At 50.5% G+C, this 23,832-nt stretch overlaps 1 protein-coding gene across 1 annotated transcript; it reads right to left on the reverse strand.

Moving 5' to 3' along the window:
* Positions 1 to 3,388: 3,388 nt before the first annotated feature.
* On the reverse strand, positions 3,389 to 17,370 carry TOR2A (torsin family 2 member A). Its single transcript, XM_075324210.1, is given in 7 exon segments — positions 3,389 to 4,571; positions 8,330 to 8,457; positions 15,135 to 15,310; positions 16,671 to 16,796; positions 16,798 to 16,901; positions 16,904 to 16,936; positions 17,157 to 17,370. Coding segments are annotated over 7 exon segments (936 nt in total). The 5' UTR covers positions 17,281 to 17,370; the 3' UTR covers positions 3,389 to 4,326.
* Positions 17,371 to 23,832: the final 6,462 nt, after the last annotated feature.

The following is a 23,832-nucleotide window of genomic DNA, read 5'->3' on the forward strand; positions in this document are numbered from 1 at the left end:
AAAGAAAAATTGTATATATATTTTTTTCATACATTTTCTACAAAAAAAATTTTATAATTTTTTTGTAGTACAGGTTTGAAAAAAAAATATTTTATTTATATATTTTTTCATACTTGCACTACAAAAAAAATGAAAAAATTATTTTTTATAGAAAATGAAAATATTTTTTTTCATACAAAATATTTGATTTTATAACTTTTTGTATTACAGGCATGAAAAAAAAATTGTAATAATAGGTATGAAAAAATTATATATATATATATATATATTTTTATAACTTCATTACGAAAATAAAGTGGGGTTTTTTTTTGTAGTAAAAGGTACTTTTTCAGCAGTCTCATTATCACCAGAGACAGGGTTACAATGCAGTGACAAATAACACTTCTATCCACAGCTGATAATAGAAAATCCACCAATCACAATAGGCAATGTTACAGCTGACCCTGCTCCACCTCCCTTCATAATGACTATTGCACACGCTCATTAGCTGCTTCAGTACAAAAGATAGGGTCTGTTACATTGCTGCTAATGTACATGTGAATCTCCTGATACAACAGGAAGTTAGAGTCTAAATAAACCGCGATGGCTGTTGTGAAAATTGCAAGATTTAATTGAAAAAAAAAAAATATGAAGAAAAAATTACCAAAATGTTAAAAATACATTTAATAATACAAAAGCCTGATTTAAAAAAACAAGTCATTTTCTGATGGCACCTTCCCTTTAAAAAGGGCTGTACAGAACATATGAATAATATTCTTAGGATCGGTGAATCAGCGGTGGTCCGACACCCAGTATTTGTAGTTAATAGGATGTGATCTGCAGTACTCAGAATACAGACCTGCGGCTTTATACACCGTATACAGAGCTATGGCACTCCAGCTTTATACACCGTATACAGAACTGTGGTGCCCGGCTTTATACACCGTATACACAACTGTGGCGCCCGGCTTTATACACCGTATACACAACTGTGGCGCCCGGCTTTATACACCGTATACAGAGCTGTGGCGCTCGGCTTTATACACCGTATACAGAGCTGTGGCGCTCCCGCTTTATACACCGTGTACAGAGCTGTGGCGCCCGGCTTTATACACCGTATACAGAACTGTGGGGCTCCGGCTTTATACACCGTGTACAGAGCTGTGGCGCCCGGCTTTATACACTGTATATAGAACTGTGGCGCTCCGGCTTTATACACTGTATATAGAACTGTGGCGCTCCGGCTTTATACACTGTATACAGAGCTGTGGCGCCCGGCTTTATACACTATATACAGAGCTGTGGCGCCCGGCTTTATACACTATATACAGAGCTGTGGCGCTCCGGCTTTATACACCGTATATAGAACTGTGGCGCCCGGCTTTATACACCGTATATAGAACTGTGGCGCTCCGGCTTTATACACTATATACAGAGTTGTGGCGCTCCGGCTTTATACACTATATACAGAGCTGTGGTGCCCGGCTTTATACACTATATACAGAGCTGTGGTGCCCAGCTTTATACACTATATACAGAGCTGTGGCGCTCGGCTTTATACACTATATACAGAGCTGTGGCGCCCGGCTTTATACACTATATACAGAGCTGTGGCGCTCCGGCTTTATACACCGTATAGAGAACTGTGGCGCCCGGCTTTATACACTGTATATAGAACTGTGGCTCTCCGGCTTTATACACCGTATACAGAACTGTGGAGCTCCGGCTTTATACACCGTATATAGAACTGTGGCGCACCAGCTTTATACATCGTATACAGAACTGTGGGGCTCCGGCTTTATACACTATATACAGAGCTGTGGCGCTCCCGCTTTATACACAGTGTACAGAGCTGTGGCACTCCGGCTTTATACACCGTATACAGAGCTGTGGCGCACCGGCTTTATACACCGTATACAGAACTGTGGCGCTCCGGCTTTATACACTGTATATAGAACTGTGGCGCACCGGCTTTATACATCGTATACAGAACTGTGGCGCCCGGCTTTATACACTGTATATAGAACTGTGGAGCTCCGGCTTTATACACTATATACAGAGCTGTGGCGCCCGGCTTTATACACTATATACAGAGCTGTGGCGCTCGGCTTTATACACTATATACAGAGCTGTGGCGCTCCGGCTTTATACACTATATACAGAGCTGTGGTGCCCGGCTTTATACACTATATACAGAGCTGTGGCGCTCGGCTTTATACACTATATACAGAGCTGTGGCGCTCGGCTTTATACACTATATACAGAGCTGTGGCGCTCCGGCTTTATACACAGTATACAGAACTGTGGCGCCCCGGCTTTATACACTGTATACGGAGTTCTGGCTGTATACACCAGACTGCATTTTTATGATGAATTTTAGAGGACCCTAATTTTAGAGAATTGCTCACAATTAAAATTCAAAAACACACAGCAGCTTCACATTTCATTTTCCTTTCACAGAAAGTGCCGGTATTGAGTTTTACAAGAAGTAACTCATTCCAAAAACAGCGCCACCTTTGACCATGGATTATGTGCAGTATTGCAGCTCAGCTCCATTCACTTCAATGGAGCTGAGCTGCAATACTATAGATCACCCATGGTCAAAGGTGGCGCTGTTTCTACAAGTAGCCATGTTTGCCTAATCCAGGACAACCCCTTTAAGAGGTTATTCCCATTTTCACATTGTGCGTATTCAAATTTGCAGCAGTTCTTGAGATAAACACTTGTTTACATCTGGTTGCCTAGGAAACCGACCACTGGTGCAGACTAGTTTGTATGCACTGCGCTGCAGCTGGCCACGATTAGGAGGTAAGATGCACTTCAGTGATCCTGATGAGCTCCAAAAAAGTGCTTACAAGCTCAATAGGAAAGCGCTTGCAAGAACTGCACCTCTTACTGTCTAGCACTAGTGGTCGGTCTCCATGGCAATGAGCTGTAAACAAAAGAAAAAAAAAAATGTACTGTATTTTTCGGACTATAAGACGCATCCTGGTTTTAGAGGAGGAAAATAAAATTTTAAGCAAAAAATGTGGTCATGACACTTATGGGGCAAGGATCTGCTGCTGACACTGTTATGAGGGTAATGTCCCCAAATTCTCTACTAAGGTACCCCATCCTGGTAATGATCCCCATCCTTGTATATATGTCCCTCATCCTGGTATATACCCCCATCCTGCTATATACTGCCATCCTGGAATATGCCCCCAACCTCCATCCACCCTGCTATATACCCCCATTCACCCTGCTATATACCCCCATCCATCCTGCTATATGACCGACTACATGTGGCACACAAAAAATAAACGTTCATACTCCCCTTTCCTCGCTCCATGCAGCATTGCGATCTTCTCCTGTCTGCCTGTCAGCTGACCTGTGTGGAGACTAGCGGTGAGCACAGTGGTGACGTCATCGCTGTGCTCACCGCTTCTACACAGATCAGCTGGCCGGCAGACAGGAGGAGATCGCAATGCTGCGGGAGAACGGGAACGGCTCCACACTCCAGCGGTGCTGACAGGAGGACATCGCGGTGCTGCAGGGGAACGGTGAGTGTACTGATTCACTGCCCCCCGCGCTGATAAAGATGCGCGGGGGGCAGTGAATACAGCCGCACATGATCACTCCAGGCTGTAGTTGCCAGGGCTGATCATGCGGGCCGGCTCTTTACTATGCGCACACCCCCCGCCCACCTGTCACCGCTAGCTTCAGCACGGAGAGATGATGGGTGTGCATATTAAATGAGTGGGCCCATGTGGTCACGGCATGCACAGCCTGCTCGTGCCCCCAATGACCCGCTTCACCGCAGCACCCTCATTCCCCGCATCATGCCCTACATTCAGACCATAAGACGCACCCCCCACTTTCCCCTAATATTTGGGGGGAAAAAGTGCGTCTCAGTCTGAAAAATACGTATCTCAAAAACGGCTGAAAAGTTTAACAAGCAATCAATTGCAAATGTGCTTGTAGTTATAAAGGCTACCCGACTATACCCACTGCTAAGATGGGAGTAACCCCCTTTAAATCAAAATGCAACCAACCCATCCTAATATATATCAGTCTCCCCCCATTATTATTTAATTGTTTAAAAATGCTACCCAGGATTAAAAAAAAATAAATTTTTTTCTCCCGTCCTCCAGGAAACAGCGCCACTCTGGTCCAAAGGTCATGTCTGGTATTGCAGCTCTTGTCCCAGACAGTCCCTTTAAGCTCTCCAGTTACAATGTGACTCCATGCAGAATTTCTGTACCTAGTGAAGGAGGATATAGGAGTCCAAAATTTGCCGTTGTGAAATGAGTTATTTCTGTAAAACGAGAATTTATCAAGACCGGATCAGTGTTTTTTTTCCCTTTTTCATAAATAGTAGTCGATCCGGAATGCCACGGTTTTGCAGCCTGTGGACGAGAAAACTCTCTCTTCTTCCGGGAAATAAACCATACTGTCCGTTACCGAATGGACCAGGTCCTCCTCCGACGCCAGTCCCATCTGCTCCAGCTCACTGCGCACGCAATGCCGGATGTGGTTGGGACGGAGAGGTAAAAAAGGCACGATGACGTCGATGAGATTCTGCTTCATGATCTCAGACTGCCAGAAACCATCTAGAAAAAATGGACATAACTGTTAGATATGCGATATACGAGTAATCGGATCGTGGCGACAGAAAATGTACTAGGAAAGTTCAGTGAATCCAGATTTTCTCCAATCCTGAGATAGGAGATGACAGTTGGTGCTTCTAAAGTTCTATGGAGAACTGTAACTGTCATTTCAGGAGCACTTGTAGTAGAATGTGTGTATCTCTAGCTCCTCCCACTCAGGAGAACTTGCAGTAGAATGTGTGTCTACCTCTAGCTTCTCCCCCTCAGGAAAACTTGCAGTAGAATACCTGTGTCTGCCTCTAGCTCGTCTCAAGTAGGAGAACTTGCAGCAGAATGTCTGCTTGCGCCTCTAGCACCTTGCAGCAGAATGTCTGCTTCTGCTACTAGCTCCTCCTTCTCAGAACTTGCAGTAGAATATCTGTCTGCCTCAAGCTCCTCCCCCTTATAAGAACTTGCAGTAGAATGTCTGGATCTGTCTTTAGCTTCTCCACCTCAGGAGAATGTATGTGTCTGCCTCTAGTTCCTCCCCCTTAAGAAAACTTGCAGCAGGAAGTCTGGTTCTCTCTGTAGCTCCTCCCCTCAGGAGAACTTGCAGCAGAATGTCTGGTATCACCTCTAGCTCCTAACCCTCAGGAGAACTTGCAGCAGGAGTTCTGGTTCCACCTCTAGCTCCTCCCCCTCAGGAGAACTTGCAGCAGGTCTGGTTCCACCTCTAGCTCCTCCCCCTCAAAACTTGCAGCAGGAGGTCTGGTTCCACCTCTAGCTCCTCCCCCTCAGAACTTGCAGCAAGAGGTCTGATTCCACCTCTAGCTACTCCCCCTCAGGAGAACTTGCAGCAGGATTTCTGGTTCCACCTATAGCTTCTCACCTTCAGGAGAACTTGCAGTAGAATGTCTGTCTACCTATTACTCCTCCCCCTTAAAACTTGCAGCAGAATGTCTAGTTCTGCCTCTAGCTCCTCCCTCTTCCATAGAATTTTAAAAGCACCAACTGTTATCTTCTCTCTCAGGAATGGGAAAGTCTATCTGCACTGAATACAGATTTTTACCCCTGAATTGAACCAATAGGTTTGCTTGGATCAAACTGACTATATTGTTAAATTAGTATTAAGCAGTGTAGCTGGGAATCCAGCTCCGAGTGTGTCCTCTCTCTCATCATAGACTTATATAGAAACAAAGTTCAATCCTTGTGTGAACAGAAAGTCAGATTTAACCCTTCAGAACAGATTTTAGACATATTTGAGTGTGAATTTATGTTGGGAAAGTAGGATCTGGGAGACGTGGCTCCTAAGTGAGGAAAGAGGCATGTTCCCAGACCTATTATAACGTTTGATAACTTTTGCTTGCACTATTGATTTTTTTTGGGGGGGGGGGGGGACAAAGTTTGCTGAAATGACAGTGACTAATAAAGTCTAATAATAAAATCTACTAGTTATTAACTGTAACCCGCTCCTTCCTCAATGGATGATATTTATCAGCAGAACTAGCAGGACTCTGCGTATAGCAAGGAAGAAGAAGTCTCCACAAAGTGTTCAATACACAGACACTCATTCATCATTAAAATGATACAGGACCCCTCCCCCGAGATCTTGGAGAGCTGACCCTAGATCTTATAGAAAATCAGACAGACTCCCAGACAGATGGGATGATGTTGAGATCGGGGCTCTGCGGGGGGCCGCATCATCACCTTCCAGGGCTCTGCGGGGGGGGTGGGGGGTCGCGCATCGCCACCTTCCAGGGCTCTGCTGAGGTGGGGGGAGCCGCATCGCCACCTTCCAGGGCTCTGTGGGAGGGGGGAGGGGGGGGTAGCGCATCGCCACCTTCCAGGGCTCTGCGGGGGGGTGGGTGGGGGGTGTTGGCGCATATCGCCACCTTCCAGGGCTCTGCGGGGGGGTGGGGGGTGTTGGCGCATATCGCCACCTTCCAGGGCTCTGCGGGGGGGTAGGGGGACGGCGCATTGCCACCTTCCAGGGCTCTGCGGGGGGTGGCTAGGGCTCTGCGGAGGGGGGGGGGGGGCCTTCACCGCCTCCCGGGGCTCCTTGTTCTTAATGACATTGGCTAGATGTTCGGGGGTGGGGAGGGTCATTATCTGTCTGCAGAATAAGTTTGTAGCCAGACGCCCCCTGGTGGTGTTACATAATGGCTCAGTATCTGCCTGTATTTCTCAGCATTGAGGACACCATTAACCCGGACCAAATGCCCAACTCCTTTCACAGACATGCAGCCCCAGACTTGCAGGACCCTCCACCGTGCTTCATTAATATCTCACAGTGTCTCCTTCAGTCCAGAAATGCTGCCATTTTTCGTCACTACGGTTCTTAGGTTTTCATGCATAGTTGAGTCGCTTGGTCTTGTTCCTTTTTGGCTACAATTCTTTCCTAAAGACCATTTTTGACCAGACTCTTCCAAACAGTATATGGGTGCAGCTGGACCCCACTGGTTGCTGACCGTTCTGAGTTGATGGCACTGCTGCACAATGACGTCTCATTCATCTGCTGCACTAAGATTCCGTAGATGACCACTGCGTCTATGGTCCTTAACGTTGCCCATTTATTGATGTTCTCAATGCTGAGAAATACAGGCTGATACTTAGCCATCAGGGAGGCATATGAGTGGCTGCAAACTTATACTGCAGCCGGACAACGATCCCAACATCCAGCCAATGTCATCAAGAACGAGGAGTCCTGACGGTCCGGCCCCCGCAGAGACCTGGAGGTGATGATCCGGCCCCCGCAGAGACCTGGAGGTGATGATCCGGCCCCCGCAGAGACCTGATCTCACATCATCCAGTCTTTCTGGGGAAAATACAGAAGGATCAAGCCTCATACACAGAAGATCTGGGGTCAGTTCTCCAAGATGTTTGGAACAATCTCCTCCCGAGATCCTTCATAAACCCTGAACAAATGACTAAGAAGAAAAGATGAAGGCAAAAACCGGTCACCAAATCCTGATTTGATTTAGGTTTTTCTTACACTTTGTTAATTGATACAAATAAACTATGAACACTTCTATTTCTGAAAACATTTTACTGCGCAACATCTTTTCTATACCTGCCTTAAACTTTTGCAAAGTACTGTATGAAGAAAGAGAAAAAAAGGATAAGACGAGGAAAAGGGAGAAAGGATAAGACGAGGAAAAGGGAGAAAGGATAAGACGAGGAAAAGGGAGAAAGGATAAGACGAGGAAAAGGGAGAAAGGATAAGACGAGGAAAAGGGAGAAAGGATAAGACGAGGAAAAGGGAGAAAGGATAAGACGAGGAAAAGGGAGAAAGGATAAGACGAGGAAAGGGAGAAAGGATAAGACGAGGAAAAGGGAGAAAGGATAAGACGAGGAAAAGGGAGAAAGGATAAGACGAGGAAAGGGAGAAAAGGATAAGACGAGGAAAGGGAGAAAAGGATAAGACGAGGAAAGGGAGAAAAGGAGGAAAGGGAGAAAAGGATAAGACGAGGAAAGGGAGAAAGGATAAGACGAGGAAAGGGAGAAAGGATAAGACGAGGAAAGGGAGAAAGGATAAGACGAGGAAAAGGGAGAAAGGATAAGACGAGGAAAGGGAGAAAAGGATAAGACAAGGAAAGGAAGAACGGAGGAAAGGAAGAAAGGATAAGATGAAGAAAGGATAAGACAAGAAAAGGAAGAAAGGATAAGACGAGGCAAGGAAGAATGGATAACAGGAGGAAAGTTAAGAGGAAGGGAAGGGAAAAGAAAGGAAAAAGAAAGGAAAGGGAAGGAAGGATTACCCCTGCAGATTACACAGTACTCACGTTCCTGGTCGGCCATCACATCTTTTGTTATAGCCGGCACCACGTCACTGAGCCGAATCTCCTCTCGGTCCTTGCGCTCTCTCCAGAAATTCAGTGCCACGTTATTAATGGCTTCTCCTCCTGAATTACTGTACAAAAAACACAAAATAAAGAAGGGAATTTTGTTTACTTACCGTAAATTCCTTTTCTTCTAGCTCCAATTGGGAGACCCAGACAATTGGGGTGTATAGCTACTGCCTCCGGAGGCCACACAAAGTATTACACTAAAAGTGTAAAGCCCCTCCCCTTCTGCCTATACACCCCCCGTGCTCCCACGGGCTCCTCAGTTTTGGTGCAAAAGCAAGAAGGAGGAAAAAATTATAAACTGGTTTAAAGTAAATTCAATCCGAAGGAATATCGGAGAACTGAAACCATTCAACATGAACAACATGTGTACACAAAAAAACAGGGGCGGGAGCTGGGTCTCCCAATTGGAGCTAGAAGAAAAGGAATTTATGGTAAGTAAACAAAATTCCCTTCTTTGTCGCTCCATTGGGAGACCCAGACAATTGGGACGTCCAAAAGCAGTCCCTGGGTGGGTAAATAATACCTCATAATAGAGCCGTAACGGCTCCGTCCTACAGGTGGGCAACCGCCGCCTGAAGGACTTGCCTACCTAGGCTGGCATCTGCCGAAGCATAGGTATGCACCTGATAGTGTTTCGTGAAAGTGTGCAGGCTCGACCAGGTAGCCGCCTGACACACCTGCTGAGCCGTAGCCTGGTGTCGCAAGGCCCAGGACGCACCCACGGCCCTGGTGGAATGGGCCTTCAGCCCTGAGGGAACCGGAAGCCCCGAGGAACGATAAGCTTCGAGAATTGGTTCCTTGATCCACCGAGCCAGGGTTGATTTGGAAGCTTGTGTCCCTTTACGCTGGCCAGCGACAAGGACAAAGAGTGCATCCGAGCGGCGCAGGGGCGCCGTACGAGAAATGTAGACTCTGAGTGCTCTCACCAGATCTAACAAGTGCAAATCCTTTTCACACTGGTGAACTGGATGAGGGCAAAAAGAAGGTAAGGAGATATCCTGATTGAGATGAAAGGGGGATACCACCTTAGGGAGGAATTCCGGAACCGGACGCAGAACCACCTTGTCCTGGTGAAACACCAGGAAAGGAGCTTTGCAAGACAACGCTGCTAGCTCAGACACTCTCCGAAGTGAAGTGACTGCTACTAGGAAAACCACTTTCTGCGAAAGGCGTGCGAGAGAAATATCCCTCATTGGCTCGAACGGTGGTTTCTGAAGAACCATCAGCACCCTGTTCAGATCCCAGGGTTCTAGCGGACGCTTGTAAGGAGGGACTATGTGACAAACCCCTTGCAGGAATGTGCGTACCTGTGGAAGTCTGGCTAGGCGCTTCTGAAAGAACACAGAGAGCGCTGAGACTTGTCCCTTAAGGGAGCCGAGCGACAAACCTTTTTCCAATCCGGATTGAAGGAAGGAAAGAAAAGTGGGCAAGGTAAATGGCCAGGGAGAAAAACCCTGATCAGAGCACCAAGATAAGAATATCCTCCACGTCCTGTGGTAGATCTTGGCGGACGTTGGTTTCCTAGCCTGTCTCATAGTGGCAATGACCTCTTGAGATAATCCTGAAGACGCTAAGATCCAGGACTCAATGGCCACACAGTCAGGTTGAGGGCCGCTGAATTCAGATGGAAAAACGGCCCTTGAGACAGCAAGTCTGGTCGGTCTGGTAGTGCCCACGGTTGGCCGACCGTGAGATGCCACAGATCCGGGTACCACGACCTCCTCGGCCAGTCTGGAGCGACGAGGATGGCGCGGCGGCAGTCGGACCTGAACTTGCGTAACACTCTGGGCAACAGTGCCAGAGGAAACACATAAGGGAGCTGAAACTGCGACCAATCCTGAACTAAGGCGTCTGCCGCCAGAGCTCTGTGATCTTGAGACCGTGCCATGAATGTTGGGACCTTGTTGTTGTGCCGTGACGCCATTAGGTCGACGTCCGGCATCCCCCAGCGGCAACAGATCTCCTGAAACACATCCGGGTGAAGGGACCATTCCCCTGCGTCCATGCCCTGGCGACTGAGAAAGTCTGCTTCCCAGTTTTCCACGCCCGGGATGTGAACTGCGGAGATGGTGGAGGCCGTGGCTTCCACCCACATCAAAATCCGCCGGACTTCCTGGAAGGCTTGCCGACTGCGTGTTCCCCCTTGGTGGTTGATGTATGCCACCGCTGTGGAGTTGTCCGACTGAATTCGGATCTGCTTGCCTTCCAGCCACTGCTGGAACGCTTTTAGGGCAAGATACACTGCCCTGATCTCCAGAACATTGATCTGAAGTGAGGACTCTTGCTGAGTCCACGTACCCTGAGCCCTGTGGTGGAGGAAGACTGCTCCCCACCCTGACAGACTCGCGTCCGTCGTGACCACCGCCCAGGATGGGGGTAGGAAGGATTTCCCCTTCGATAATGAAGTGGGAAGAAGCCACCACCGAAGGGAAGCTTTGGTTGCCTGAGAGAGAGAGACGTTCCTGACTAGGGACGTCGGCTTCCTGTCCCATTTTCGTAGGATGTCCCATTGAAGAGGACGCAGGTGAAACTGCGCGAAAGGGACTGCCTCCATTGCTGCCACCATCTTCCCCAGGAAGTGCATGAGGCGCCTCAAGGGGTGTGACTGACCTTGAAGGAGAGATTGCAACCCTGTCTGCAGTGACCGCTGTTTGTTCAGCGGAAGTTTCACTATCGCTGAGAGAGTATGAAACTCCATGCCAAGATATGTCAGCGATTGGACCGGTGTCAGATTTGACTTTGGAAAATTGATGATCCACCCGAAACTCTGGAGAGTCTCCAGAGTAACGTTGAGGCTGTGTTGGCATGCCTCTTGAGAGGGTGCCTTGACCAGCAGATCGTCTAAGTAAGGTATCACCGAGTGTCCCTGAGAGTGGAGGACCGCAACTACTGTAGCCATGACCTTGGTGAAAACCCTTGGGGCTGTCGCCAGGCCGAACGGCAGTGCCGCGAACTGAAGGTGTTCGTCTCCCATGGCGAAGCGCAGGAAGCGCTGATGCTCTGGAGCAATCGGTACGTGGAGATAAGCATCTTTGATATCGATCGATGCAAGGAAATCTCCTTGGGACATTGAGGCGATGACGGAGCGGAGGGATTCCATCCGGAACCGCCTGGTCTTTACGTGTTTGTTGAGCAGTTTTAGGTCCAGAACAGGACGGAAAGATCCGTCCTTCTTTGGAACCACAAACAGGTTGGAGTAAAAACCGTGACCCTGTTGCTGATGAGGAACCGGGACCACCACTCCTTCTGCCTTCAGAGTGCCCACCGCCTGCAGAAGAGCATCGGCTCGCTCGGGAGGCGGAGATATTCTGAAGAATCGAGTCGGAGGACGAGAGCTGAACTCTATCCTGTAACCGTGAGACAAAATGTCTCTCACCCAATGGTCTATTACCTGTGGCAGCCAGGTGTCGCAAAAGCGGGAGAGCCTGCCACCGACCGAGGATGCGGTGTGAGGAGGCCGTAAGTCATGACGAAGCCGCCTTGGTAGCGGCACCTCCGGCGGTCTTTTTAGGGCGTGATTTAGACCGCCATGCGTCGGAGTTCCTCTGATCCTTCTGAGGCCTTTTGGACGAGGAGAATTGGGACCTGCCCGCACCCCGAAAGGACCGAAACCTCGACTGTCCCCTCCTCTGTTGGGATGTGTTTGGTTTGGCCTGGGGTAAGGATGTTTCCTTTCCCTTGGATTGTTTGATGATTTCATCCAATCTCTCACCAAACAAACGGTCGCCAGAAAATGGCAAACTGGTTAAGCACTTTTTGGAAGCAGAATCTGCCTTCCATTCCCGTAGCCACAAGGCCCTGCGTATTGCCACCGAATTGGCGGATGCTACCGCCGTACGGCTCGCAGAGTCCAGGACAGCATTAATAGCGTAGGACGCAAATGCCGACGTTTGAGAGGTTATGGACGCCACCTGCGGCGCAGACGTACGTGTGAGTGCGTCAATTTGCGCTTGACCCACAGAGATAGCTTGGAGTGCCCATACGGCTGCGAATGCTGGAGCAAAAGACGCGCCGATAGCTTCATAGATGGATTTCAACCAGAGCTCCATCTGTCTGTCAGTGGCATCCTTGAGTGAAGCCCCATCTTCAACTGCAACTATGGATCTAGCCGCCAGTCTGGAGATTGGAGGATCCACCTTGGGACACTGAGTCCAGCCCTTGACCACGTCAGGGGGGAAGGGATAACGTGTATCCTTAAGGCGCTTGGAAAAACGCTTATCTGGACAAGCTCGGTGTTTCTGGACTGCCTCTCTGAAATCAGAGTGGTCCAGAAACATACTCGTTGTACGCTTGGGAAACCTGAAACGGAATTTCTCCTGCTGAGAAGCTGACTCCTCTACTGGAGGAGCTGAAGGAGAAATATCCAACATTTCATTGATGGACGCAATAAGATCATTCACTATGGCGTCCCCATCAGGAGTATCAAGGTTGAGAGCGGCTTCAGGATCAGAATCCTGATCAGCTACCTCCGCTTCATCATACAGAGAGTCCTCCCGCTGAGACCCTGAACAATGTGATGATGTCGAGGGAAATTCCCAGCGAGCTCGCTTAGGCGGTCTGGGGCTGCGGTCCGTGTCAGAGACCTCACCCTGGGATCTATGAGACACCCCGGAAGAACATTGTTGTTCCGAATGAGGGGGACCAGGGAGCAATGATTCCCCAGTGCCCATGGCCTGAGGTACTGGTCTGGACTGCAAGGCTTCTAATATCTTAGCCATAGTCTCAGAAAGTCTTTCAGTAAAAACTGCAAACTCCGTCCCTGTCACATGGACAGTGTTAACAGGTGGTTCTCCCTGGGCCACCCTTAGCAGAGGCTCCGGCTGAGAAAGTGCCACAGGGGCCGAGCATTGCACACAATGAGGGTCAGTGGAACCTGCCGGCAGTATAGCCGTACATGCTGCACAGGCAGCATAGTAAGCCTGTGCTATGGCACCCTTGCTTCTTGTGGACGACATGCTGTTGTCTCCTCTGAGCAATCCAGGAGGGTATATAGCCAAAAATCAACAGTGCACCATACAGTGTAAAGTATAGTCTATAATCATATAATCTATAAGTACACTTCTGCACTAGTGCGGCCAGCACCTCAGGTGCTGCTTACCGCCCGCTCAAAGCGGTTGTGTGGTCACCAGAATCCCTGCCTGGGTCTCCCTGAGCTTGTCTCCCCTCTCCAGCGTCAGAAGAGCTGACAGGAATGGCTGCCGGCGTCCTGAGGAGAGGAGGGGGCCGTGGGCGTGCCCTAGAAAGTGCGGGAATCTGGTGCCCCACTGTGCACAGTGAGGGGGGTGGAGTATGCAAAGCATGTTCCAGCCCCATTGCTGACGTCCTGTACAGCGTCCCGCCCTTCCCCTGACTGGCAGGCCTGGGGGCGGGAAAAAAGTGAGACTAGGCCGCAAAAGCCGGGGACTAAAGTTATAAGCGCGGCCGGCGTATGAGCGCGGTCTGCGCGGTAGTCCCCGGCGTACTAACATTCCCAGTCGCGCTGCAGTGTGAACTTGCAGCGCGCGGTCAGCGCGCTAGTCCCCAGTAACACTAACACACCCAGCCACGCTGCAGTGTGTGATGGCACAAGCGCGGTCAGCGCTGCGGTCCCCGGCGCACTAACACACCCAGCAATGCTGGAGTGTTTCTGTGCGCTGTCCCTACGGGGACACAGAGTACCTCAAAGTAGCAGGGCCTTGTCCCTGACGATACTCGGCTCCTTATCCAGCAGAGTCCCCAGGAGCTGTGGATGGAGCACGGTCCCCTGTGCCTGGAGACCGATTAGGATCCCACTTCGCCCAGAGCCCTAAGGGGATGGGGAAGGAAAACAGCATGTGGGCTCCAGCCTCCGTACCCGTAATGGGTACCTCAACCTTAACAACACCGCCGACAAGAGTGGGGTGAGAAGGGAACATGCTGGGGGCCCTGTTATGGGCCCTCTTTTCTTCCATCCGACAGTCAGCAGCTGCTGCTGACTAAGCTGTGGAGCTATGCGTGGATGTCTGCCTCCTTCGCACAAAGCATGAAAACTGAGGAGCCCGTGGGAGCACGGGGGGTGTATAGGCAGAAGGGGAGGGGCTTTACACTTTTAGTGTAATACTTTGTGTGGCCTCCGGAGGCATAGCTATACACCCCAATTGTCTGGGTCTCCCAATGGAGCGACAAAGAAAAAACAATTATGTCCCTATCACTACCTACTACATATGACCAAAACAATTCGCCCTGGTCCGGCAGCCGGATCAGGACAGAGCAAACTCCCTTGGTGGCCCTCGAATGCCGGCATCCTCAGTGCCTCGTCATCACTAAGCCAACGCGGCACAGTCTTGGTGTTCTGGGAGGTCTAGTAAATTGCGAGGCGCCCAGGACGCTGGAATTTGAGGGACACCAAGGGAGTTTGCTCTGCCCCGGTCCAGCTTACTAGGAGTGGACGCCAGACCAGGGTAATGCAAACCTTTTTTACTCATTTCTAGTACAGGATTAATATGAGGGGGGGATTGTTCATGCTTCCAGATGGGATTCTAAGTTTGTCATGTCCAAAATAAGGTACGGGGAGTACCCCTTTAAACCACTTACATAAGGGCGTACTGCTACATTTGATGTAGGACGTGGGTGTACTGGCATTATAGGGCAAGTGCTGGCTGTGTTATACAGCCAGCACCTACCACTAAGGAAGAACAGTGCAAGCAACAATCGCAATTATGCAGCGGTTTTTAATAAACAATGCAACAAACTAAGCATAGAATATTTTTACTTGCCGCACCTTATAAACACAAATATGGCCTTCTTGTAGTTGGAGCCGAAGACCACCCACGAGGAGCCCAGGAAGGGGGAGATGACGTCAATCAGCCCGGGATGCATCTTATCCATCTCCTCGAACAAGAACAGGGAGCGGCTGCAGGTGGTGAGGTTACTCTGGATCCACAGCTTCAGGTCCTCCTGAGTGATCACAATATGAGAGATATAGATATATATATATGTGCACGTTAAATGGGGTCCATACAATCATCATGTCTGCATACAGCAGGCTGTATAGGTTTATCAGCTGCATGCAAGCATCACTGGACTGTGGCCGATGTGTCATCTCTTATCTCATTCCAACATTACTGTGCCCCTCCTCACCTTCCTGATTACAGCGCACGTCAAACAATTAAGCAATGGAAGGGTTAACCATGATAAAACTGTCATTACTGAATGGTCCAGGACAGCACAAAACCTACAGACTTATGAAGGTTAAAAGTGCTGCTCAGTTCGGCAGCCCGGTGGTTAGCACCGCTGCTTAGTTGCTGGGCAGCCCGGTGGCTCAGTGGTTAGCACTGCTGCTCAGTTGCTGGGCAGTCCAGTGGCTCACTGGTTAGCTCTGCTGCTCAGTTGTTGGGCAGTCCAGTGGCTCACTGGTTAGTTCTGCTGCTCAGTTGTTGGGCAGTCCAGTGGCTCACTGGTTAGTTCTGCTGCTCAGTTGTTGGGCAGTCCAGTGGCTCAGTGGTTAGCACTGCTGCTCAGTTGTTGGGCAGTCCAGTGGCTCACTGGTTAGCACTGCTGCTCAGTTGTTGGGCAGTCCAGTGGCTCACTGGTTAGCTCTGCTGCTCAGTTGTTGGGCAGTCCAGTGGCTCACTGGTTAGCTCTGCTGCTCAGTTGTTGGGCAGTGCAGTGGCTCACTGGTTAGCACGGTTGCTTAATTGCTAGGCAGTCTAGTGGCCAGTATTGCTGTTCAGTTGCTGGCAGCCCAGTGGCTCACACTGTTCCTCAGTGGTTATCACTGCTTCTCAATTGTTGGGCAGCTAAGTGGCTCTGTGGTTAACACTACTGCTCAGTTGTTGGGCAGCCCGATGGCTCAGTGGTTAGCACTACTGCTCAGTTGTTGGACAGCCTGGTGGCTCAGTGGTTAGCACACTGCTCAGTTGTTGGGCAGCCTGGTGGCTCAGTGGTTAGCACCACTGCTCAGTTGTTGGGCAGCACGGTGGCTCAGTGGTTAGCACCACTGCTCAGTTGTTGGGCAGCACGGTGGCTCAGTGGTTAGCACCACTGCTCAGTTGTTGGGCAGCACGGTGGCCTCAGTGGTTAGCACCACTTCTCAGCTGCTGGGCAGCCCGGTGGCTCAGTGATTAGCACTGCTGCTCAGCTGCTGGGCAGCACGGTGGCTCAGTGGTTATCGGTTGCTTTGTAGCGCTGTATTCAGATTGTGAGCCCCAATGGGGGCAGAGATGATGCTGTCTGTAAAGCGCTGTGGAATATGTTGGCGCTTTACAAGCATAACATATTCCAACCCTGATGGTGCTAGATATAAGCGATCTCTCACCTTGTACTGGTTGACGTTCTGGGCGTGAGGGAAGTGCAGGATGGGGGAGAAGCGGTGCACGTACGGACTCCGGTTTCCATCTTTGTACAGGTGTTTTACCAGCAGGGAACTCACAAAGGTTTTGCCCGGTTCCGCTCCAGCCGTGGAAGGACAGCACCAGGGGCTTACTGGGCTGCTCCGACCCTACAAAGCCGTGGAGGACCTTCACCAACTGCTCCCTCACCAGGTGCTGCCGAAGACGTGACGGGCGAGATCACAATCCAGCGCTGCAGAGGAGAGAGAGAGAAAAGTGAAAAAAGGGAAAATACTGCAGGTGCATTATGGGAAATTAAAGGGGGGTTCCATCTCAGGCATCCGATAGGACGATAGTGGAGCAGTCCCACACATATATATACCACTAGCCAAAGAAATCACCCAGTAGCCAAAATGACACAGCTCCTGGGTCTTATACTACAACACGTCACGCACTGATGACGTCACACTCACCCTGAAGGTCCGGCCTGAAGCTGCACTCGCAGGAGTTGTACAGTCTGCAGGGAATGTCCAGCAGCTCCCAGCATCCTCCGAAGCCCACAACGAGCAGGAGCAGCAGGCTGAAGCCGCCGGCCATCCTCACCGGCCCCGCAGCATCACGGCAGCCACACAGCACGAGCACTGCCTGCAAAACTTCTGCCTCCTGCCCCGGGAGCCCAGACCAGTGATGACATCACAGTCATGTGACCACATCACCAGACCACACCCCCTGGCTGATCCCACAACATGAAACCAGTCTGGCGTACGCGCGCCCTCTGCTGGAGGCTGGCAGCATTGCAGCATGCTTTCTCTTTCACTAGCCAGTCCAAACTACAACTCCCAGCATGCACAGCATTTGGGCACCGTCTTAAAGTTTGGACACTCTTTTAAAATTACTTTTTTTTCCATCCCTGCCTTTAGTCAAAGAGATAGAGCACTATAGAGTTACTAGGCACCGCTGCTGTGACAGTATGTGGTATAGGTTCTCTGAAAGTCACAGCAGCGGGCCCTCTACTGCACATGCTCACAAGTAGGACAGGCTTCTGTACAAGAATTCAGGTTTTCCTAGTCTTTGCTACTGCTGTGACCTGTAGATTGTAACGCCAGCGTCCCTGCACGTCCCCGCCTTCCCCGCTGGGCAGGGACGCCGACGTACTCACCACCGCGGGCTGCTTTGTCCCCTTACTCCAGGGCCTGCGCACGTTACGCAGGTATCCTGGCAATGTACTTATGGCACGCACGTGCTCCCCACTCCATAAAGGCGTGGTGTGCGCACTCAATAGCTTAATCCAGCGTATGGCTGTGAGGCACAAAGTGTTTAAGGCACCTTCCCCTGAAGGGAAGTGCCTGAGCAATTTTGTTCCTATGATTTATATTCATGTCAGTACTCTAGTCTGAATGTTGTTCTGTCAATCTCCGGTTCTGTCTCCTGTCTGATTGCTCTGGTCTGGGCCTGCCAATCTCGCTTGTCTCCCGTACATGAACCTTAACCACCTGCCTCCTATACCTGAACCTGTCCATCCAGTCTATCTCCAGTACCTACTGTGTCCCGCCTGTCTTCCGTATCTATGTTCTTTGACCGTTGGGTCAGCTGCTGCAATACCAGGGACTGCCCTGGAGTGATACCTGCAGCCCAGCCCATCCTCACCATCAAATAAGTTATGCCCATTCAAGGCAAGACTAGCCCGTGGCACAGTGGGTCCAGACCTACTAGCGTGACATAGATAAGCCTAGAATGACTCGCTGCTGTGACCTGGAGATAGATAACAGCATGTGGTATAGGTTTCCTCCAGGTCACAGCAGCGAATCTTGCACTGCACATGCTCACAAGTGACTGCCCTACTAACATTCTAGGACAGGGTTCTGTAAATGTATTAATAGGACAGGCGCTTGTGAGCATGTGCAATAGGAAGCGCCGCTGCTGTCACCTGCAGATTAATAATAGAATGTAGTATAGGTTTTCTTCAGGTCACAGCAGCAGATCTTGTACTGCACATGCTCACAAGTGACTGTCCTACTAACATGTTAGGACAGGGTTCTGTCAGTGTGACAAGAATTAAGGTTCTCATACTCTACAGCTGTGGAGAGGGGCCGGATGTTATATCATTGTACAGAAGAGGATTCGTCTCATCTATTGTATTGGAATAGACCATGGTACAACCCAAAGCCGCGATGCGGGAGCTGGAAAGTGGGACCCGGTCTAATTTATTCTCTGGGATGGTTTTGCTGCACTTCTTCAGGTGGTTTCCCAGTTTTTGCATTGCTGGGCACCTGGTCTGGTATATTTGCGATGGTTTTGCTGCGCTTCCTCAGGCCGTACATCACCAAGCACAATGCCGAGCCATACATCACCAAGCACAATGCCGAGCCGTACATCACCAAGCACAATGCCGAGCCATACATCACCAAGCACAATGCCGAGCCGTACATCACCAAGCACAATGCTGAGCCGTATATCACCAAGCACAATGCCGAGCCATACATCACCAAGCACAATGCTGAGCCGTACATCACCAAGCACAATGCTGAGCCGTACATCACCAAGCACAATGCCGAACTGTACATCACCAAGCACAATGCCGAGCCATACATCACCAAGCACAATGCCGAACTGTACATCACCAAGCACAATGCCGAGCCATACATCACCAAGCACAATGCCGAGCCGTACATCACCAAGCACAATGTTGACCCATACATCGCCAAGCACAATGCTGAGCCGTAAATCACCAAGCACAATGCCGAGCCGTACATCACCAAGCACAATGCCGAGCCGTACATCACCAAGCACAATGCCGAGCCGTACATCACCAAGCACAATGCTGAGCCATACATCACCAAGCACAATGCTGAGCTGTACATCACCAAGCACAATGCCGAGCCGTACATCACCAAGCACAATGCTGAGCCATACATCACCAAGCACAATGCTGAGCTGTACATCACCAAGCACAATGCCGAGCCGTACATCACCAAGCACAATGCTGAGCCGTACATCACCAAGCACAATGCTGAGCCGTACCTCACCAAGCACAATGCCGAACTGTACATCACCAAGCACAATGCCGAGCCGTACATCACCAAGCACAATGCTGAGCCGTACATCACCAAGCACAATGCTGAGCCGTACCTCACCAAGCACAATGCCGAACTGTACATCACCAAGCACAATGCCGAGCCATACATCACCAAGCACAATGCCGAGCCGTACATCACAAAGCACAATGTTGACCCATACATCACCAAGCACAATGCTGAGCCGTACATCACCAAGCACAATGCTGAGCCGTACATCACCAAGCACAATGCCGAGCCGTACATCACCAAGCACAATGCCGAGCCGTACATCACCAAGCACAATGCCGAGCCTTACATCACCAAGCACAATGCCGAGCCGTACATCACCAAACACAATGCCGAGCCGTACATCACCAAGCACAATGTTGACCCATACATCACCAAGCACAATGCTGAGCCGTACATCACCAAGCACAATGCCGAGCCGTACATCACCAAGCACAATGCCGAGCCGTACATCACCAAGCACAATGCCGAGCCGTATATCACCAAGCACAATGCCGAGCCGTACATCACCAAGCACAATGCCGAGCCGTACATCACCAAGCACAATGCCGAGCATCGGATGGAGCGGTGTAAAGCCACCACTGGACTCTGGAGGAGACGTGTTCTGTGCAGTGACAGATCACACTGCCCTATCTGCGTCTGATGAAGGAGTCTGGGTTTGGTGAGTGCAGGAGAACGTTACCCCCTGACTGCATTGTGCCCGCTGTACAGTTTGGTGGAGGAGGATGATGCTCCAGGCTTGCACTTCAGGGATTGGTCTAGCTCCTTTAGTTCCAGCGAAGGGGAATCTTAAAAACATTTGTCTCAAAAATGGTTAAGATTGCCAAGTTGCTGAAAAACAAGTTCACAAGAACAGAAGGATTTTGAGGTCTAAGATACCGGCCACCACTGCATGTGAGCATGTGCCGTAGAGGCCACGCTGCTGTCACCTGGAGAAAACCTATACCACATCCTGGTATCTATCTCCAGGCCACAGCAGTAGAGCCTCAACTGCACATGCTCACAAGTGACTGTCCTATTAAAGGGAATCTATCACCAGATTTTTGCCACCTAATCTGAGAGCAGTGTGATGAAGGAAAGGGGATCCTGATTCCAGCGATGTGTCACTTACTGGGCTACTTAATGTAGTTTTGAAAAAATCGCTCTATAATCAAAGGTAGATTATCATTACAGGACTACATGGTATGCTGCCAGGTAGTCCAGCATATTCATGAGCTCTGTATAACTGCTAGATCTGCAGCAGAAAAAGCATTGATGTTAATGTTAAACATGGTGATGTACGGCTCGGCATTGTGCTTGGTGATGTACGGCTTGGCATTGTGCTTGGTGATGTACGGCTCGGCATTGTGCTTGGTGATGTACGGCTCGGCATTGTGCTTGGTGATGTATGGCTCTGCATTGTGCTTGGTGATGTATGGTTTGGCATTGTGCTTGGTGATGTATGGCTGGGCATTGTGCTTGGTGATGTACGGCTCGGCATTGTGCTTGGTGATGTACGGCTCTGCATTATGCTTGGTGATGTACGGCTCGGCATTGTGCTTGGTGATGTATGGCTTGGCATTGTGCTTGGTGATGTATGGCTGGGCATTGTGCTTGGTGATGTACGGCTCAGCATTGTGCTTGGTGATGTACGGCTCGGCATTGTGCTTGGTGATGTACGGCTCGGCATTGTGCTTGGTGATGTATGGCTGGGCATTGTGCTTGGTGATGTATGGCTCGGCATTGTGCTTGGTGATGTATGGCTGGGCATTGTGCTTGGTGATGTACGGCTCGGCATTGTGCTTGGTGATGTACGGCTCGGCATTGTGCTTGGTGATGTATGGGTCAGCATTGTGCTTTGTGTTGTACGGCTCGGCATTGTGCTTGGTGATGTACAGCTCGGCATTGTGCTTGGTGATGTATGGCTGGGCATTGTGCTTGGTGATGTATGGCTCAGCATTGTGCTTGGTGATGTACGGCTCGGCATTGTGCTTTGTGATGTACAGCTCGGCATTATGCTTGGTGATGTACGGCTCGGCATTGTGATTGGTGATGTACGGCTCGGCATTGTGCTTGGTGATGTGCGGCTCGGCATTGTGCTTGGTGATGTATGGCTCGGAATTGTGCTTGGTGATGTACGGCTCGGCATTGTGCTTGGTGATGTACGGCTCAGCATTGTGCTTGGTGATGTACGGCTCAGCATTGTGCTTGGTGATGTACGGCTCGGCATTGTGCTTGGTGATGTACGGCTCAGCATTGTGCTTGGTGATGTACGGCTCGGCATTGTGCTTGGTGATGTACGGCTCGGCATTGTGCTTGGTGATGTATGGCTCAGCATTGTGCTTGGTGATGTATGGCTCAGCATTGTGCTTGGTGATGTACGGCTCGGCTTTGTGCTCGGTGATGTACGGCTCAGCATTGTGCTTGGTGATGTATGGCTCGGCATTGTGCTTGGTGATGTACAGCTCGGCATTGTGCTTGGTGATGTACGGCTCGGCATTGTGCTTGGTGATGTATGGCTCAGCATTGTGCTTGGTGATGTATGGCTCAGCATTGTGCTTGGTGATGTACGGCTCAGCATTGTGCTTGGTGATGTACGGCTCGGCATTGTGCTTGGTGATGTACGGCTCAGCATTGTGCTTGGTGATGTATGGCTCAGCATTGTGCTTGGTGATGTATGGCTCAGCATTGTGCTTGGTGATGTACGGCTCGGCATTGTGCTTGGTGATGTACGGCTCGGCATTGTGCTTGGTGATGTACGGCTCGGCATTGTGCTTGGTGATGGACGGCTCAGCATTGTGCTTGGTGATGTACGGCTCAGCATTGTGCTTGGTGATGTACAGCTCGGCATTGTGCTTGGTGATGTACAGCTCGGCATTGTGCTTGGTGATGTACGGCTCGGCATTGTGCTTGGTGATGTATAGCTCGGCATTGTGCTTGGTGATGTATGGCTGGGCATTGTGCTTGGTGATGTATGGCTCGGCATTGTGCTTGGTGATGTACTGCTCGGCATTGTGCTTGGTGATGTACGGCTCAGCATTGTGCTTGGTGATGTACGTCTCAGCATTGTGCTTGGTGATGTACGGCTGCTGCAGCTCTCGGCCATGAAGCCAAAGTGGGCGTAGTGTTTGTGTAGATGTTATCAATGGAGGTCTGGAATCTGCAGTTATGGGGTCAATAGCGTGGTAGTGATTTGTCTGCCCTCTGCTCCTCAGCTTTCGCCCCGCTCTATGTAACGTTACGGCTTTTCCACTTTGTAGCTGAGTCTTGTTACCTCAATGGCTCCTATTACAGGACTGCACTGGTATCAGTGAGCTCTGCACCACCAGCCGATCTGTCACATGTAAGTAAAGGCAGGCATCACGGTGGGACATTGAATGGGCCGGATGTTATTTGCTAAGGGCAAGGGGCCGAATGTTATACACTGGGGCGAGGGGCCGGATGTTATATACCGGGGGAGAGGGGCCGGAAGTTTTACACCGGGGGAGAGGGGCCGGATGTTATTTACCGGGGAAGAGGGGCCGGATGTTATACACTGGGGGAGAGGGGCCGGATGTTATATACCGGGGGAGAGGGGCCGGATGTTATACACCGGGGGAGGGGGGCCGGATGTTATACACTGGGGGCGAGGGGCCGGATGTTATACACTGGGGGCGAGGGGCCGGATGTTATACACTGGGGGAGAGGGGCCGGATGTTATACACTGGGGGAGAGGGGCCGGATGTTATACACTGGGGGAGAGGGGCCGGATGTTATACACTGGGGGAGAGGGGCCGGATGTTATACACTGGGGGGAGAGGGGCCGAATGTTATACACTGGGGGCGAGGGGCCGAATGTTATACACTGGGGGCGAGGGGCCGAATGTTATACACTGGGGGCGAGGGGCCGAATGTTATACACTGGGGGCGAGGGGCCGAATGTTATACACTGGGGGCGAGGGGCCGAATGTTATACACTGGGGGAGAGGGGTCGGATGTTATACACTGGGGGGGAGGGGCCGGATGTTATATACTGGGGGCGAGGGGCCGAATGTTATACACTGGGGGCGAGGGGCCGAATGTTATACACTGGGGGCGAGGGGCCGAA

This window comes from Anomaloglossus baeobatrachus, chromosome 9 (assembly GCF_048569485.1).
Source record: "Anomaloglossus baeobatrachus isolate aAnoBae1 chromosome 9, aAnoBae1.hap1, whole genome shotgun sequence".
Lineage (NCBI taxonomy): Eukaryota > Metazoa > Chordata > Amphibia > Anura > Aromobatidae > Anomaloglossus > Anomaloglossus baeobatrachus.